Source organism: Danaus plexippus, chromosome 6, assembly GCF_018135715.1.
Source record: "Danaus plexippus chromosome 6, MEX_DaPlex, whole genome shotgun sequence".
Classification (NCBI taxonomy): domain Eukaryota; kingdom Metazoa; phylum Arthropoda; class Insecta; order Lepidoptera; family Nymphalidae; genus Danaus; species Danaus plexippus.
The window spans coordinates 9,369,216-9,389,089 of NC_083540.1; the positions used below are offsets into that span (position 1 = coordinate 9,369,216).

General features: G+C 32.8%; 2 protein-coding genes across 2 annotated transcripts; one reads left to right on the plus strand and one right to left on the minus strand.

The window, feature by feature from the left end:
- Positions 1–10,703: 10,703 nt before the first annotated feature.
- Positions 10,704–12,145, minus strand: LOC116779221 (uncharacterized). Its single transcript, XM_032673426.2, has one exon. The coding sequence runs from the start codon at positions 12,131–12,133 to the stop codon at positions 10,763–10,765; it is 1,371 nt and encodes a 456-aa protein (XP_032529317.2). The 5' UTR covers positions 12,134–12,145; the 3' UTR covers positions 10,704–10,762.
- A 1,791-nt stretch (positions 12,146–13,936) lies between these two features.
- On the plus strand, positions 13,937–15,521 carry LOC133320855 (uncharacterized). The gene is made up of 2 exons (XM_061529818.1): positions 13,937–14,881; positions 15,017–15,521. Exons 1-2 carry the CDS (start codon positions 14,126–14,128, stop codon positions 15,383–15,385), a joined length of 1,125 nt encoding a protein of 374 aa, XP_061385802.1. The 5' UTR covers positions 13,937–14,125; the 3' UTR covers positions 15,386–15,521.
- The last annotated feature ends 4,353 nt before the right edge of the window (positions 15,522–19,874 follow it).

Genomic DNA, 19,874 nt, shown 5'->3' on the forward strand with positions numbered 1-19,874 from the left:
TTAGTTTCTCCATACTGATTTAATGCATCATCAGAAAGGAATCCCATTAGACTCATAAGACCAGTCAGTTCAACGTTTCCTTCATGATTTTCTCTAACTGCTGTATCGAAGAAACTTCGAAGAGTCCTTACGGGTATAATATGGTGTCTTGCTAAACTAATTGGATTGTTGCTAGGGCCCCCCATTGGTCCGATGACTTCGTCTAACGCCACAGGCACCCATATCCGTTCTCTACTCATAAACGACAAGCATTCGGCTTCTATAGGACCACCATGAAGTCCATTTGAAGGCTGAGAGTAAACGCACTTTAAAAAAATAAGAAATAAGTAAAATAACAACATCATTACATGTTTGCGACTATACTGAATAATTTCTTTGCACTTAACCCTTTTTATAATACTTTTAAACGAAACGAGATAACCTCACTAAGATAACTGGTCACACCGCTTGGTCACACCGCTTTTTCCATAAATAAAACATATTAATTAGGCATGTTCATTACCAAAAAAACATTTATAAGATAAAAGGGTCAAAATCCCTGCGAAAAATGGGTTTTGGTGAAAGTGAGAAAACATCTGTTAAAATATAAATAAACAAAAACACTATAGTTATTGGTCTTTTTTGTGAATATTTCTTTATTTTAATTTAACTTACTAATATAGAACTAATTTTAATTATAATAATTGTTTTTAAATACAATAAATAATTTGAATAATTGCCCTCATTCATTAAAAATTTTAAAACATACACTCATATTAATTTTTAAACTTAATTAGAATAAAAAATAAAAGAATGTATTACTCTCATTTAATTTGAATAATCCTCTAATTACCTACATAGAGGCGTAGTAAATTTTCTTTAAGAATTAAGAAAAATTCATCTAAACAGCATTATCAGGTTTTTGCAAAATAATGTTTTATTTAATTCATTCTTATTTAAAAAATAATTAGCTAAATAAATAAAAAAAACACAAATTATAAATAAAATTTCAAGAAATCTTTAGAATCCAAGTTTAATAAACGTATTGGCGTGTCAAACCAAAACAATTTATTCTATTACCTCTACCTATACACCTCTACCTCTTTAGTACTCTTTCTGTTTGTATATTATAATGATAATAGCTTTATTAATTAGTACCATATACTCAAGCATAACAATAAAGTAAAATTAATTTAAATTAGAATAACATTTCATTCCCGTGATTATAAACATAGTAGGTATTATTTAACATGCTATTTAATAATTCTATATTACATTACAGAGTAAACATTCATAAAGTATAATTTCAAAGCATTCACCAGTCCTCTCAAGGCTTATTCTACTTATAATTTTGCTATAAATATCTTTTGGGATATTTATATATATCTGTGCAATTCTTATTTTTTGAATAACTAATAATTGAGGGTAGTTGAAATTATCAGGTGTCTCCCGCATAACCACCTGCGTAGCCACCTGTGCAACTCAAGTCACAACAATATTGGTACAAATAGAGGCGAGAGTACAGATTACAGGGAGTCTCGCTCGAGCCGTTGCAGGAATCGGACCTCTTAGAGTGTCCCAGATGCTATTGTGGGAGATAGAGTCAAACGCCTTTTTGTAATCTATGAAGGCAACATACACCGGTTTGCGAAATTCTATATATTTCTCTATTACATGTTCTACCACATGAATGTGATAAATTGTACAATAACCCGATCTGAATCCAGCCTGCTCGTAAGATTGATGGCTGTCTGTGCTTATAGTTTTTCTGTACAAAAGACATGAGGCAAACAGCTTGTACAAACATGACATCAAGCTTATTGGACAGTAGTTTCCTATGTCTGCTGGATCACCTGTCTTGTAAAGGAGCACAATTTCTGATTTAGACCAGGTCTCCGGCACTTGCTCTTCCTCGAGGATTTTATTGAAGAGGTGTGTCAATAGCGTAAGTAGTAATTTTTAGCGAGCTTGATGTGTTCATTTCTGATATCATCTGGTCCAGGGGACTTTTCTAACTTTAGTTTGTCTATATTTATTAGGATTTCGAATTCGTTAAACAGTTGAACAGCGTGGTGTTAGTTGGGTTGTCTATTAATTACTTGTAAAAATCGGTAGCCAGGTTGTTAATTCCTATACGAGACTTCCTTATATGTGGGCCAGATTGTAGAAATGGAATTCAAGCTTTCAAGTTATCCAGTTCTTTTGAAGCTTTCTTTACACTTTTTGAGGGTTCTAGGTGTCTACGTATTGTACTCATTCTATATGCTTCGTATGATTTCTTTACTTCTTTGTTTGACTTTTTATATAATTTCTTTAATTCTTCACTCTCTTTGATTGTCACTCTAGCTTTGTTTTGTAGTATACTTCATTTCCTCAGAGGTTCTCTGGTAGTTTTTCATTTTTCTGTTTGTCTGTCGTGAACTTTCCTTTATAGAGAACTCAATCATTTGGCTGCATTGGTTTATTGTGTATTTATCGTTACACGTTGGTAACTTTTGGAGAATATCTTTAAGACGCGTGAGGTAGGTTACTTGTTCTTGCATTGTTTTTAAAGTAGCGTTAGGTTTACCGTAAAGTCGTCTATTTTTCTTTGTGAGCAAGTTTAGACTTGCTCTCATTGATCTGTGGTCTGATCCGAAGTTAAAGGACGTTAGTACTTCATATTTTGAAAATAAATTTGGCATTGTTGTCATCAAGTAGTCCAATTCACTTTTTATGGTCTTGTCTGGAGAATGTCATGTCCATCTATTTTTCTTTTTTAGTCAGACTATGGTATTTAGTATTTTCATATTATATTCGAGTGCGTATTGTATCAGTCTCTCTCCATGTTTGCTTCTTTTTCTATATTAAAATTTTCCAGTAACCTTGTTTTTACAGCTTTTTGCAACCCAATCTGCGCATTGAAGTCTCCCATGGTTATTATATGTTTAGTGGAAATATTTGGGTGGGCTGTCGTTAAATCTTTGGAGAAGTTGTCATGTTCTTCCACCGTTGATTCCTTTGTTGACGAGTATGCTTGGATAATTGCGAAGGTTTTCTTTTCAAATTCTATTTCTAACACACATACTCTTTCTGATATACCTGTAAAGGTAAAATTTTTTCTTTATGTTCTTTTTTGACTAGAAATCCCACATCATATAAACCTTTTGTATGTCCTTTATAATATATTCTTCATCATCTATAATGAGATCTAAGACTTTCGCGAGTTTTATTCATTTGAATGAAACTAATATATTTCGGATATACTACGCGAATTTTATTATGTTAAAACTACATAATCCCAACGTTTCTGTTACTTTTCAGCAACCGTGATCACGAGCAGACGAGATGTGAAAGTCTGTCATTCGGTCCTGTTATTTATCATCTACCGCCATCGATTTCTTAATTTTCGGGCGTACCACTCTGGAGGCCGGCAGAATGCGATTACAGTGTCGCGAGGTTCTGCGGTGTGGTCACGGACATGGGATTTTATATTTTTAAGGAGGGGGTCCCAGGTGTTGGATACATCCAGCCATCTTCTCTATTGAAATGCGGATGTTTTTTTAAATTCAATAGTTTGGCGAATTAACCTCGGTATGTACCTGTCTTCACGAGATCTTCATCTTCTATAATTTTTTTCTAGGCGTTGAACCTTGCTGTATACTAGCACATCCCTTTTGATTTTTTTAAGTGCTAGCTTCAATTCCAGAAGTTTCTCTGTTGAAGGTAAAGTTCTAACATTGTAAGAACAAATTTGTATTGTTTTGTTGTTACATTTCTTGTTCTTTGGAGGGTTATGGTCGAACTCTCCCGCGGTGACCGGCCGTACTGGGATATATCGGTGAGGAGGGCCCTCTTCTAGTTGCTATCCTGAGTCTTGCTGTTCTGTTTCTGGTTGTTCTTGTTTGTCATTGTGAGTGAAAGTTAGTTTTGGTTTTTGTAAAACAAAATCTTTCATATTGGTTGGTTTGTTTTTCTTTTGTGGTTGTTTGTTTGGTGGTAAGTCTTGTTGTTTGTGGGTGTTAAGAATTTCTTTGGACTCAGACAGGTTTCTTTTATTAGTATGTTGACGAGAAGTGTTTTTACTGTTTTCCAATACGATGAGTTTATCATATTTAATGAAAGCTGTTTTGCCTAAATCTCTCTCTACCTTCAATTGAGTCTGTAGCCCTTTGCTTTTGTTTAAAACATCGATTGGATAGTCTTATTATATGTAATATTGGGTGTTACTTAGACATTTGCCCCTTTTTTGGATTTTTAGTTTTAGGCTTAACGTGCTGAACAATATTATTACTGGCCTAGTATTCTCGCCTTTTTTTTCCAATCTTCTAACGGCTTCAATATTATTATTATCATATTGGTCGTTGAAGTGTGCATTTATTATTTTAAATATTTTTTCTTCCAATTCATGATACGATTTTTCACCTTCTTCCAATTTTTTCTTCTTCTTCTTGTATTCTTGCATCTTACATGCCTTTCTAAGTTATTTAAAGTAGTGCATTGTTCTTGAATTATTTTTCTCGAGATTTTCGCTTTTTATTTCTAAGTTTTTAAATTTCTCGTTGATATTGCTATGAATTATATTTTTTATGTCCTCTTTCATTTCTAACATTTCGACTTTTTGTTGTCTTAAATCTTGTTGCATATTTACTAACAGCTTTTTAACTTCCTTCAATTTTTATTAGATACCGTTATGTTTTAAGGTTGATGTTGACGAGAGTACCCTCTCTTAGCGACCGCTAGTATTACTTATAAACTTTGTGTGATGCCAGTCTTGCATTAATTTTGGCGCTAGTAACAACCCTTATCTTTTAATGGGTATCGATCGTGATTCTTTAATCTTTGTGAGCACGCAGTTCCAGTTAAATTCGCTAGATGGTTCTATTATCAAGATTAAGTAGAATTTTTACACTGAGTTATAGGTAATATGTTTGAGATTATGAATAGTTTTTATTATTGTTTTTTAGCTATCAATTCACATTACAAGATAAATATATTTTTATTGGTAAATGTTCACTTTTATATTTTTAAACTCGTTTTAAATACGGACCCGATATAAACAGTGGCACTACATCGCCCTCACTCTATATTATGTTTCACCTTAAAATCTTTCACATGCTTCTAAACTTACATTCTACATTTATCGTGTTGATCACAAAGTTTTTTTTTACTTTTGTTATAAATTTTAATTTAATAACAAGTATCCCATCCGAATAAATAAACCACAAAATGAGAGGGACAAACAATGATGACTTTTCATTGCATGTTATACGAGATTTTCTTAACAAGATTTTTTTTTTATGTGAAAGGTGACAAACGAGCCAGCGCGTCGGGACAACTGGATAGGCAGTAGTGACCGTCGCCCATGGACATTCGCAACATAGATTTTGCGGATGCGTGGCCAACCTTGATTGTTGAGGAAAAGGGAGGGGTAGGAATAAGGAAATGGCATGAAAGGGTGGGAATAGGGAAAGAGCAACGGGCTCTCTCACTCATCGGAATATTATACTCGTGAGATGTATGCGGTAGGGCTGACAGGAATGCCACATAGGCGTTCTCATGTTCTAGATCAAAACAGGTCATGTTTAATTAAGACATTTATTTTTCATTTAAGAACATTCGGTTGGAAGTCTTGATACGAGTCGGCCATAATTCTAAATCCATTTTTTAAATCATTCTTATTTCTATTTCAATTAATATATTATTAATTCAATTGAATTTAATTTCTTTTCAAAAACCCTAAATACCCAAATACTTCTTCGCAGGACTCATAGTGTTGTGCTTAGAAAATCCGTGAACAATAAATTATATTTAAAAATAACTTAATTAAGACTCATTTAGTGACTCACGCAAAGGTGAATTATATACATAAATCTACGTCTTCTAAACATAATCAGCAGCCGTTGAAAATGTGCAAAATCTACAATTTTCCACCTACAATATCCATTAGTGTGATAACACAGAAGGAAGCGCCTTCAAGTTCCAGTCAAACATCGGAAATACATCATAGCACCTGATCATCATGTTTTACTCTACCTTTATTGTGTTTCTGTATCATATGTAAGTGACTTTATATTCACAAATTGAACTCAGAGTTTCGTCAATGATTAAATTAATATACTTTAAAATACATTACAATATATTAGTATCATATTTCATTATTCATAATACATATAATAACACTGTAAACATTAACATTAATTGCATGGTGTACAGAAGGCTTTTTTAGTTTATAATATTATTTTAAATTGGTAATGTTGTGTTGTAATATTAATAATGGCGTCAAAACACGAATCAAGAGAAGAAACCTCAAGTGTTTCTAGGACCGCCTCTTCGCGATATGAAACAGGAGGAAAATTTGAATTAAATGTTGTACTTAAATTCATAAAAACCTTTGACGGGACAAGAGAAAAATTAAACCCATTTATTTCGATTTGTCAAAACGCGTACAATCTCGAGACTAAAAATCAGAAATCAATATTATTTAAATATATATTAAGTCAATTAGAAGGTCGCGCCGAACCCACCTGCAGTGTCAAAGATTTCGAATCATTTGAACAAATTGTAGATTTTATAAATTCAATTTATGAAAGTAACTCTGCTACAACTTATACAGGCTACATTCAAAAACTACAACATTAATAACGTATTCCAGAGAAAAAGCATAAGTAAATATAAATAAATCTAAAGAATCTTCTAAATCCTATTACGATTCTCACGCCAGAACTCCTCCAAGGTATAAAGTTGGAGACTATGTATATTTAAAAAAATCATCTTCGACTCAGAAAAGCTTTGTTTTCCATTTGGAAAGGGCCGTATAAAGTAATAAAAGTGCATAATAATCATTATGCTACTCTTGTAATAAATAGGAAACATGTTACTCGTCACTTTGATCAATTTGAGGCCGCCGAAACGTCATAAATATACTTTTACTATTCTTTAATTTTTTACCCCTAGTATTATATTCATATTTAGAATTTCGTATTATTATTAAAAATTAAATATTTTATATATTTTTAGCAGAAAACATTGATTTAATTAATTCATTTTATTTCAGCTTAGCGATTAACGCACAGCAAGACGTTGTTCAACCAATTACTTCTATTTCCGTTATTTATTTCGACAGTGTCGGTAAAATCAAAATCATCAATGAAAAGTTAAATGTTTTAAGTCTCGTGGATATATCTTATATTGATTCGCATCTTGTTAATTCGAATGATACACTAAAAAATATTGGATATATATGTAAAAAAAACAGAAAATGACGAATGTTTGTGGAATTTATCTCCCTTTACAGTTAGTTCGTTTTAATGAGATATTGCGTGAATATGAATCTATTTCCCATTTAATTGCAAGAGGTAGTAAACGCTCTGTGTGATTTGCAGGAGTGGGTACTGTATTTAAAAATATTTTTGGCACTCTTGATGAAAATGATGCATTAAGAAATTATGCTGCTTTTAATTCTATGGAAGAAGATGAGAAGAAGCTGGCAAGTTTGATAAAAGAAAATATCCTAATAAATAACGTCGCAATGCAATCATACAAAAAGATAATGAATAATATTAAAGTTAATGAAAATGTTTTTAACCAGACATTGCAAAGTATTCTTATTCAAATAAATAATACAACGAGTTAATTAAATGGGTCAATAGTTTATACAAAAATAAATTCCTTATTAAGTGAATTAGAAAGTTCTTTGTTAACACTTTCATTTCAATTAGAAGACTTGGTCAATGCTATCATATCGACTAGCCAAAATAACCTACATCCAAACATCTTATCGCCGTCTCAACTTTACCGAGAACTCGTATTAAATTTACCCTACACAAATAAGAATATTAAATTAGTCTCCGAATTAAATAAGATAATTGAAAGCAAACCTATATTAAAGAAATATGTAATTCATTATTTAACGTTTAGTACATTTTTCTTGATTATTACGACTTGTTTCATTATATTTAAATTGTATGAGTGGTTAATTATGATTAATAATAATAATACCATATTTCTATCATGTGTAAGACCTACTTGTATTGATACTGAAATTAATTTACAAGATATTAATGAAATTAACACACCCTCATCTGGAGAGAGATTGTTTAAGTCAATTATTTAATTTGCGAAATTCAGTTTTTAAAAACCCTAAATTTCAGTCTTACGCGGGGGGTTGTTATACCCGTGAGATGTATGCGGTAAGGCTGATAGGAATGCTACGTAGACATTCTCATGTTCTAGATCAAAACAGATCATGTTTAATTAAGACATTTATTTTTCATTCAAGAACCTTCGGTTGGAAGTCTCGAGACGAGTCGGCCATAATACTAAATCCATTTTCTAAATCATTGTTGTTTCTATTTCAATTAATATAATATTAATTCAATTGAATTTAATTTCTTTTTAAAAAAACCTTACGGAACTCTCTTATAACAGGACGAAACGCAGAAACTAAAGGCTACTTCACGCGATCTTCTATGAGAGAGTGAGACTTCCTCGGTCGAGCCAGCCCATGTCGAGCCTTAGTAACTTCACCCTAGCTATGCTCTACCACCAAATAGGGTAAATCACAAAAGGGTTAAATAATTTTTCATAAAAAAGCTACTAATTTCAAAGATAAAAGTAAAATGTAAATAACACTAAAAAGTCTCAAATAATAATTTATGACACATATATTTTGCAGACTCTGGTAACTCCTTCATATTAATGAAATACTATTACTTGTATGTGATACCTATTAATGGGTTTTAAGTCGGTGCCAGAGTTTCAACAAAACAAGACTTATTTTTACAATCAGTTTTCTTACTATAATGACATGTTACTATAACGTTTTATGTGCTTTTATCTATTTATAACTAAAATTATCATTAAGTATATGCGCGGCAAACGAACGAGTAACGTCAACGACAATCAATTTTATTTTATTTATTTATCAGGATAGTAAAAAAAAAGTCGTGGTGGCCTGGAGGTAAAAGGCCCGCCTCTCATACGTGAGGGCGCAGGTTAGAAACCTGGCAAATACCAATGTGATCTTTTCCGACTCATATGTACTTTCTAAGAGTATTTAGACACCACTGGCTGGAACAGGCTACAGCAAGCCTTGGAGTCTAAATAGAACCAAAAAAGTGCTGTTGCAGAAGGCAAGGGGAAACCATTGCAACTATCTTCTCATAAAAGTCATCATGTATACGGTTCACTGATACGTGACGAGTGAGTGAGTGAGTCTGCAAAGACTCTTGCGCAGATGAAGATGACAAGGGTAGACTCCACAAGTGGTTGAATGATGATTACAACAAGACCTGATTATGGAATCCGGAGAAAATCAAATGGACGTTGAAATCAAGTAAAATACTAAATAAATTACAGCAAGATCCCACGGCCTCCAGCTCCTACTTATTTTTTAATGGACAAAACATGTATAATAATTAATAGGTTATTATTTGTGTGTACAGTGAACGTAAACATATCTGCTAGCTTGTACCGACGGTCAATTATTCAGCTACAGGTAAGTAAAAGTTGTTCTCTATTTACTTTTAGTATGAGATAGAGTTTTACGTGTATTGTAGGAAATATTATAAACAATTTCAAATAAATACTGCCAGAGACCTTCTGTCGGCTGAATAAATTTTCAAAAATTCTCATGATTTTAGCAATATTCTTCAACTGTTTGGACAGTAAGATGATAACAAATTATTTAATTGGTATTAAAAGCTTTCATTGGACGAATTACAAGATAGTTTAAATGCAACAGTATTAAAAAGGAACCTAATTATTGTTCATAACAAGTGACAGCAATTCATTATTTCACTTTTTGTCTCATTACAATCAAAGAGTTATTATTCAAGCTTTACCGCATAATACAGGTCTTAAAAAGGTCTCATTGTTGGATACGACAGCTCTAATGGTAATTATGGACTTGAAGAAATATTTGTCAACTTTTGTCAATAATCTGCTTCTTAATAATTTTTTTTTTTATTAAAAGCATCAAAATAATACAACAGAAATATGTAGAATTTTAATTTTTAAAAAACTTTAAATTAAATTAATATTTAAACAAGTGTGAGTCGTTTTAGCTAATGTTATGGAATTTAACTTCTTACTATTTTGTGAAAGTTCTCATTTGCCCTTGCTCACTATTTATGTGACTATCATCAAGAAATTGTATTTATAATGTACCATATACTATCATAAATATGTATATTTTGCTTAGTCAACCTATTAATATACGAACTCATTAAATGTCATTAGAAAAGAATCAATGGTATTGAAAAGATAGTGAAAAATTAACAAGCCTATAATAGTGACCGAAAAATAATTACAAGTTTATTATTATATTGAAAGTTTATTTTATTAGAGCGATAAATATTAATGTAAAATATACCCACTAATTTGGTTATTTTTCCAAAAGTATAAGTAATCTAATAACTATAAAAGCTTCCATCTCAAGGCAACTATCATTTCTATGTTCTGAAGATGGAGTTGTAGAGATATTTTCATAATAATAATTAAGATGAGGAATGCGATTGAGACGGAAAGAAAGAGAACTAAAGTCATCGAACACATGGACGACCAACAAAACTGTGTAAAGCGATTCATTGCGATTGTGTTACATTAACTGAATATAAAAATTATAGAAGCATACAATAATTAGAATCATATCTTTATAGTTTTAGTAAAAGGCTACAAACATAGAGACTGTACCTAATATAAATATACAAAAATATCTAAATAAGTTGTAAAGAATAAAACAATTAATTTTTACTTGCATTTTAATAAAAAATATTTTAACGAATCGGGTCCTCACCAAAATTTACGACATAACAAATTTAGGAGCAGTGGTATCGAGGGACTCGGTTCTGCCAGCAAACCTTCTTTCATCCCATGAATCAGTTCTCTCATATTCCCACTTTTCATTGTTGTAAATAAAAGACCACCCGGAACCTGCGTCTGCCCATTGATAGGATGTTATAACAATAGCTACAGGCCTTCCGTTCTTGTCAAAGAACACTTGGCCAGCATAATCTTTTTTACCTTCTGTATTCGTAAAATCATGAGATAGGTTAACCCAGTTATCACTTTTACCCTTCGCATCTGTACCAAGAATGCCAACAGCAAATGAATTGTCATTAAACTTATACCCATATGGATCATAAACCCATCCTTGGCCAGCCATACTGATGCCATCGCCGTAGATACCGAGTTTCCAGGTAGAATCAGCGTACCAATCCTTCCAAGAACCATAGTTTTTTGAGTAAAATCCTTTATGCTTTATAGCTCTGTCAAGCACTTCAGATACTATTATTAAATTTTCCTCATGCATACTCATTTTAATTAATTCCAATGGTTTCAAACAATATGGATCATCATCTATCAAAGGCACGTCTTCTGCTTCCCTTCTTTTACGATTATGAGGGTTGGTATTAATTCTATATCTATTGTTTTCATATATCCACTGAGAACGATCAAATGGATAAGGTACGTCCCTTTCACGTGAGATTTCTGCGAGTAGCTCTATAACTTCATTATATGTTGCCCTCTCTCTTGTTTGGTCATAACTTTCCATCATTCTATTAATTGTCACCAAACGTTGATAAGCTTCTTCACCTATAATATATCTGGAGTTTACTTCAAAAGCGTCTCTAGGATCATCTGATCTCAGTTGTGGAGCTGGCCCTATAAAAATATTGGCTGGAATCCACTGGAATACTGAACGAACTAAATAATCTGCACTGAATAAAATGTCCACGGGTGGGTTATTAAATTGAAATTCTTGATTAATATAATAGCTTTGTAACCGTCTCATTTGTTCTAGATCAGATCTTATGTACCTGTTTAGAGAGTTAGTTCCTCCATATTGGTTTAATGCATCATCAGAAAGGAATCCCATTAGACTCATAAGACCAGTCAGTTCAACGTTTCCTTCATGATTTTCACTAACTGCTGCATCGAAGAAACTTTGAAGAGTCCTTACGGGTATAATATGGTGTCTTGCTAAACTAATTCGATTGTTGCTAGGACCCCCCATTGGTCCGATGACTTCGTCTAACGCCACAGGCACCCATATCCGTTCTCTACTCATAAACGACAAGCATTCGGCTTCTATAGGACCACCATGAAGTCCATTTGAAGGCTGAGAGTAAACGTACTTTAAAAAAATACAAAATAAATAAAATAACAACATTGTTAGATGTTTGCCACCATACTGAATAATTTCTTTGCACTTAACCCTTTTTATAATACTTTTAAACGAAACGAGATAACCTCACTAAGATAACTGGTCACACCGCTTTTTCCCTAAATAAAACATATTAATTAGGCATGTTCATTATCAAAAAAACATTTATAAGATAAAAGGGTCAAAATCACTTGCGAAGAATGGGTTTTGGTGAAAGTGAGAAAACATCTGTTAAAATATAAATAAAGTATAATATAAACATAACACTATAGTTATTGGTCTTTTTTGTGAATATTTCTTTATTTTAATTTAACTTACTAATATAATTATTAAATATTTTTTATATTTAATTAGAATAAATAATAAAAGAATGAATTACTCTCAATTAATTTCAATGATCCTCTGATTACCTACTTAGAGGCCTAGTAAATTTTCTTTAAGAATTAAGAAAAATTCATCTAGACAGTATCTAATCAGATATTTGCAAAATATATATATTTTTTAATTAATTCTTATTTAAAGAATCATGAGCTAAATAAATATACAAACACAAATTATAAATAAAAGAAATCGATGTTTCATACATTTATGGTCCAAATATGAAAGTGCCGGCCAATAAAAAAATATGCCGTATTCCGTTAGAACTTGTCCCCTGAGTATTTATTATTATGACACTAAAGCTGTAGAGCCATTGTCCTTGGTTTTATTGGAGTTCAAAAATTCAACATCTTCATACATTTTCAATGAGTTTAATAAACAAAAACAAATGATTTGTTCTTCCATATTTATATTTTGAAAATCGTTTAGTAAGTACTAGTAAGATATATTGCTCCTTAACCTATTTCTGACAAGATAACATATTATATTTCATTTAAACCACTAATGTTACTGGATAGGCGGCTGGGATGCCGGACTCACGCGAACAATGGAATACGGTGCAGCGACCAGATGCCCCTCTCTTTACCGCTCATTACCGCCATCGTGTCATGCTCATTCGTTTGCTCGCATTCGAAAGCAACGCTGCATTGTGTGGCCATGTGATGCCCACTAGTTGTTGTGCTTTAATTGGTTTTCTTTTTGTTATCTCCGTTGTTAAATTTAAACATTGCTGCGAGTCATGGCAGAGTTCTGTACCTCGTGCCGTGTGTCGAACCCGCGGCTTGCTACTATTTTAAAATGTAGCGAAACAGCCTTTCATACGTGGTTAAAATTCAGACGCAACGCACTGTTAGAAGATTTTGTGCCCTTAACGGGAAATATGATCAAACCCAACATGGGTATACCACCTAATAGTATACCTGAATCACAAAAGGGTAAAATAATCTTAATAAAAAAAGCTACTGATTTCAAACATGAAAGTTGTACATAATTCCGGTGTTAGAGCCTAGCTGTGGTCAAATTACTGCAGCTCGAACATGGACTGGCTCGACCGGGGAAGTACCACCCTCTCACAGAAGTTCGGCGTGAAGTAGTCTTATACGGCTGCATTTCGTCCGATGAGTGAGAGAGCCGGTTACCCTTTCCCTTGTCCCACCTTTTCCTTTTTCCCACCCTTTCCTCTCCCTTTTCCCCAAATAAGGGTGGCAACGCATCCGCAAACCTTTTAACGGATGTACATGGATGACGGTTCTACCTCCATCAGCAGGCCGTCTGCTCGTTTGCCACATAAAAAAAAATGAAAGTAAAATATAAATAACACTAAAAACTCTCAAATAATAATTTATGCCGATACGCAACCATTTAACCTATATATGTACAATGTACATACATAATGAGATCTAAGATTGTATGTAAAAATTGTATGGGTTACCTAAAATCCATAAACAAGATGTTCCATTACGCCCAATAGTAAGCCAGATTGACTCACCAACTTATAAACTGGCTAAATTTCTTTCAAAGATATTATCACCACTCCGGGGCCACACAAAGTCATTCGTTAAGGATTCCTACCAATTTGTCAAAGATTTAAAACACCTAAAATTGAGCGACAATGACAGTATGGTCAGTTTCGATGTACAGTCATTATTCACTAGTATACCTGTTCTTGACTGCATTGAGATTGTAAGAGGTAAGTTAAAGGATAACAATATGCCTATAGAATATGCAGAATTATTAAAGCATTGCCTAACATCTGGCTACCTCATGTGGAAGGATGAATTCTACATACAAGTAGATGGAGTTGCAATGGGTTCGCCGGTTTCCCCCGTTGTCGCTGACATATTCATGGAAGACTTCGAGGTGCGAGCCCTTTGCTCTCCTCCTATAAGACCTTTAATATATAAACGGTATGTAGATGATACCTTCACAATATTAAATAAAAATAAAACATCTGCTTTTCTGAACTATCTTAATTCTATCAATAGTAAGATTCAGTTTACTATAGAATTGGAGGCAAATAATTCTTTAGCTTTCCTTGATATACTTGTCGTTAGGAATCCTGACAATACTTTGGGACATACTGTTTATAGGAAACCCACACACACGGACAGGTACCTCAACGGTAACTCGCACCACCACCCTATACAGTTAGCTACCGTTGGCAAATCTTTGTTACAGAGAGCCCAACACCTTTGTGATGCTGACCACCTAGAGGCCGAGCTGCAGCATGTAAAACATGCTCTCACCATCAACAACCTGCCCGTGCCTCGCCAGCATCGCAAGAACCACCTGAAGCCACCCACAGTTGAACGACAACCTGCGATACTACCATATGTGAAGGGAGTTACTGACAGAATAGGCAACATCTTGAAGAAGGTTTCCATTAAAACTATTTACAAACCACATAAGAAAGTGAGCCAATTCCTGAGACCAATCAAGAGTAACATTCCTTTACAACAAGCGGGTGTATACAAACTCGACTGTGACTGTGGCTTGTCATACATTGGACAGACGAAGAGGAGCATCGGTACAAGGGTTAAGGAACACATCTCAGACATCAAAAACAGGCGCGCGTCGAAGTCAGCAGTGTGTGAACACACAATGGACAAACCAGGCCACTACATTCGTTTTGATAAACCTCAAATCCTCGCTCGGGAAGACAAGTATATACCGAGATTAATTCGCGAGGCTATTGAAATTAAAAAACATCCCAATTTCAATAGAGAAGATGGCTGGAATCTATCAAACACCTGGGACCCCGTTCTTAAAAATATAAAATCCCATGTCCGAAACCACACCGCAGGACCTCAAGACACCGTGAGCGCATTCTGCCGGCATCCAGAGCGGTACGCCAGAAAATTAAGAAATCGATGGCGGTAGATGATAAATAACAAGGACCAACTGACAGACATTCACACCTCGTCTGCCCGTGATCACGGTTGCTGCAAAGTAACCGAAACGTCGGGATTATGTAGTTTTTTAAATAATAAAATCCGCGTAGTAAATCCGAATAATACTAGTTTCATTTAAATGTACATACATATTGGGCAGACTTAGGTAACTCCTTTCATTTTAATTAAATACAATTACTTGTATGTGCTACCTATAATGGGTTTTAAGTCGGTGCCAGAGTTTAAACACAACAAGACTTATTATTACAACCAGCTTTCTTACTGTAATGACATGTTAATATAATGTTTTATGTACTTTCTAATTATAATGATATCTCGAACTTCATAACTTCAATACAAATAAAAAGTACAAAGAAATAAAATTTCAAAAATTCTTATGATTTTAGCAATATTCTTCAACTGTTTGGAAAGTAAGATGAGACCAAATCATTGAATTGTTATTAAAAGCTTTCATTGGACGAATTACAAGATAGATTTAATGCGACAGTTTTAAAAAGGTACTCGTACCTAATTATTATTCATAATAAATACGTAATTAAATAAAGAAACTCTCAAATAGTAGGTATACCATTAACAATTGCAGATATTTATATTAAAGAGGTTTTTCCTTATTTGGTATCGGGTATTTATTTTTGAACTTATCTCCTAGTCAGGGTTATCTGTCTGTCAATATAATAAGTGACAGCAATTCATTATTTCACTTTTTGTCTCATTACAATCAAAGAGTTATTATTCATGCTTTACCTCATAATACAGGTCTTAAAAAGGTCTCGTTGTTGGATACGACAGCTCTAATGATAATTATGAACTTGAAGAAATATTTGTCAACTTTTGTCAATAATCTGCTTCTTAATATTTTTTTTTATTGAAAGCATCAAAATAATAGAACAAAAATATGTGGAATTATAATTTTTAAAAAACTTTAAATTAAATTTATGTTTAAACAAGTGTGTGTCGTTTTAACTAATGTTATGGAATATAAATGTTGAAAAAGTTGAAATCTATACATGAATGGGCAATTGATTTCGGTCTGCTAGTGAACCCAAACAAATCTTAAGCTATTATAATTGGAAGTAGGCAAATGTTTAATAAAATTAATTTTGCCATCTTGCCCTGTATAGTGTACGACGGGGTCAGAATCCCATTTCTAGATCGGGTTAAAAACTTAGGACTGTTAATTGATTGTCATTTGTCGTGGACAACTCAAGTGAACGAAGTAAGCCGTAGAATGCACCATACTCTACATTCTCTTAAACGTCTGCAAAACTTCCTTCCTTTTAAAACAAAAATTATTCTTGTACAATCTCTTCTTCTTTCTTTTCTCGATTACGGTGATGTTTGCTATCTAGATGCCACTGATGAGCTGCTTGATAAATTAGATCGGCTTCAGAATTTATGCATCCGTTTTATTTTCAGCTTGCGTAAATACGACCACATTTCTGAATTCCGCAGTAAGTTAAAGTGGCTCCCCATCCGCTTCCGCCGGAATATGCATGTTTTAATGCTAATGTACAATATGTTCAAACATTCTTCTCCCCCATACCTACTTGAGCGTTTTAAATTTTCCTCCCCCAGAATCCTTCCTAATCGCTCTTGCGTTACACAAAATCCTCTTGATATCCCCTCCTTTAATACAAAATTTTTCCGTAAATCCTTCTCTGTCCTGGGTGCACAACTTTGAAACTCACTCCCACCTTCTGTTTACAAAGAGAGTCCAAGTGCACCTGCATTTAAACATCGACTTAAGAGACATCTTCTGTCACTTTCACTATCTGATATGTAATGTTTATTTATTTATACTATTTGTATATATTTATGTATATATTTTATGGATATATCTATGTATGTACAATATTTAAATTTCCTTTTATTATATATATTTTTTTGTATGCCTTTATATAAATCTCTTTATTTTTTAATTTTTTTTTCTTTACTATTTTTATTGTTCCTACACCACGCTTTCTTTACTTTCCTTTATCAATAGGGTTTCTGGTAGAGATCTCTTTTTAGAGATAAGTTATCCTTTGTACATCACTTTCCTTTTGTGACTAATTTTGTAATTCTTGGTACATAAATAAATAAATAAATAAATTCTTACTATTTTGTGAAAGTTCTCAGCGGCCCTTGATCACTTTTTATGTGACTATCATCAGGAAATTGTATTTATAATTTATTATATACTATCATAAATATGTATATTTTGCTTAGTCAACCTTTTAATATACGAACTCATTAAATGTCATTAGAAAAGATACGGAATCAATGAAAAGGTAGTAAGAAATTAACAAGCCTGTAGGGGGGAGTCCCTTAACGCCGACGGCACCTAATGCCGGACACTTGTGCTATTTCGAGAGCTAATACTTGAGAGATTCAAAAACAAGTGAAAGGGGTGCGGAGAAACTCGCAATAACAAGTGAAGAAATGTGGTGAGCTAGTGACGCAGCTGACAACAGTGGTAGCGGTGGGTTGCTGTTTTTAGCGAGATGATAGTGCGAAGATATGTGATCATTGTCAGATGATTTTAAACTGTTCGATGCTAGAAGTTGGAGTAAAGTCTGCCTGGTACTAGGCGTAACTTGCAGAGACTGCGATTATTTTTACCAAGGTTTAATTTGAGATGGATGGATGCCTTTTCGTATTACTTTGTTTTTGAGATACTTAAAATATTTGCTATATTTTTTATTACATTTCAATATTTAATTTTTACTCGAAATACGACGGACCTTAATTTTCATTTAATGCATGGATGACATAATACAATAATATACATACATACAATAACGGTAAGAATAGCATATAAAGGCTATGTAATTTTAATCGATAAAAAATAGAATGGAAAACTATTAGGATAATGTGATTTTGCTTAGTTCAAGAAATATATTGGTTACAAATTAAATCAAGGAGTGTATATAATAATTTTAGAGCAATAGTCACCTGAGTTGCAAAAAATACAGGTGCTATTAGTCATGGACGAACCAATTTGTCGTTTTGTAAAAGACTGATGGCATCCTTAGCGATTCATCATACTTTGTTCGCTAGGCTGTCTTGGATAATATTCCGTATTAATTATGATTTATTATTTATTTCATTTAGTTTCAAATATTGTTGATTTTTAATCAAATTTGTATCAAATTATATTACAAATATTTAAATATAATTTTGAAAGCAATTCACATATTCATATTATATACTCTTTATGTGAAGTCTACTTTCACTCAAATTAAATAATGGTATCTATTGAACACTCTCTGGAGGAAATGAATTTAGAATAAAGATTTTTAATTACAATTATTTTAAAAAAGATGTTTCCTAATAAAAGATAATTTTCAGAGTTATAGGACTAGGAGCCGCTTCAAATATATATTGAACAAAAAATAAGCAAAGGAAGAAAGCTAAAGAAGCTACAATTGTAAGCTTTTGTTTGTCGCATTTGAATTTATCAAATGATCCATTTAAATATGTTCAGGTAGAAGTTGCAAATTTGTTGTTTTAATTTGATTTTAATGTTTATTAATTAGGTTGCCAATAAGGATACGTTTTTTGGAATAGTTTTTAAATTTTTTACATAAAACCTAAAGTATCCATCATTGAGGGACTTCCCCCTAATAGTGATCGAAAAATAATTACAAGTTTATTATTATATTGAAATTTTATTTTATTAGAGCGATAAATATTAATGTTAAATATTAACTAATTTGGTTATTTTTCCAAAAGTATAAGTAATCCAATAAATATATAAGCTTCCATCTCCAGGTAACTATCATTTCTATGTTCTGAAGATGGAGTTGTAGACATATTTTCATAATAATAATTAAGATGAGGAATGCGATTGAGACGGAAAGAAAGACAACTAAAGTCATCGAACACATGGACTGCCAACAAAACTGTGTAAAGTGATTTGCATTGCGATTGTGTTCCTTTATCTGAATATAAAAATTATAGAAGCAAACAATTATTGGAATCATATCTTTAAGATCTTTTAAGAAAAATCTCACATATATGTATATATATTAATAAATATTATATACTTATATTTAATACTCTAAAATCTCTTAATAAGTTCTAAAAAATAAAACAATTAATTTTCACTTGCATTTTAATAAAAAATATTTTCAACGAATCGGGTCACGACCAAAATTTACGACATAACAAATTTAGGAGCAGTGGTATCGAGGGACTCGGTTCTGCCAGCAAACCTTCTTTCATCCCATGAATCAGTTCTCTCATATTCCCACTTTTCATTATTGTAAATAAAAGACCACCCGGAACCTACGTCTGCCCATTGACGGGATGTTATAACAATAGCTACAGGCCTTCCGTTCTTGTCAAAGAACACTTGGCCAGCATAATCTCTTGTACCTTCTGTAGTTGTAAAATCATGAGATAGGTTAACCCAGTTATCACTTTTACCCTTCGCATCTATACCAAGAATGCCAACAGCAAATGAATTGTCATTA

Bases quoted from the DNA above. Each gene is read 5' to 3' on its own strand.
- LOC133320855 (XM_061529818.1), top strand. From the start codon at position 14,126: ATGGTCAGTTTCGATGTACAGTCATTATTCACTAGTATACCTGTTCTT. The intron at 14,882-15,016 runs GTTTCCATTAAA...TACATTGGACAG, and splicing joins TAGGCAACATCTTGAAGAAG to ACGAAGAGGAGCATCGGTAC.
- LOC116779221 (XM_032673426.2), bottom strand. From the start codon at position 12,133: ATGTTGTTATTTTATTTATTTTGTATTTTTTTAAAGTACGTTTACTCT.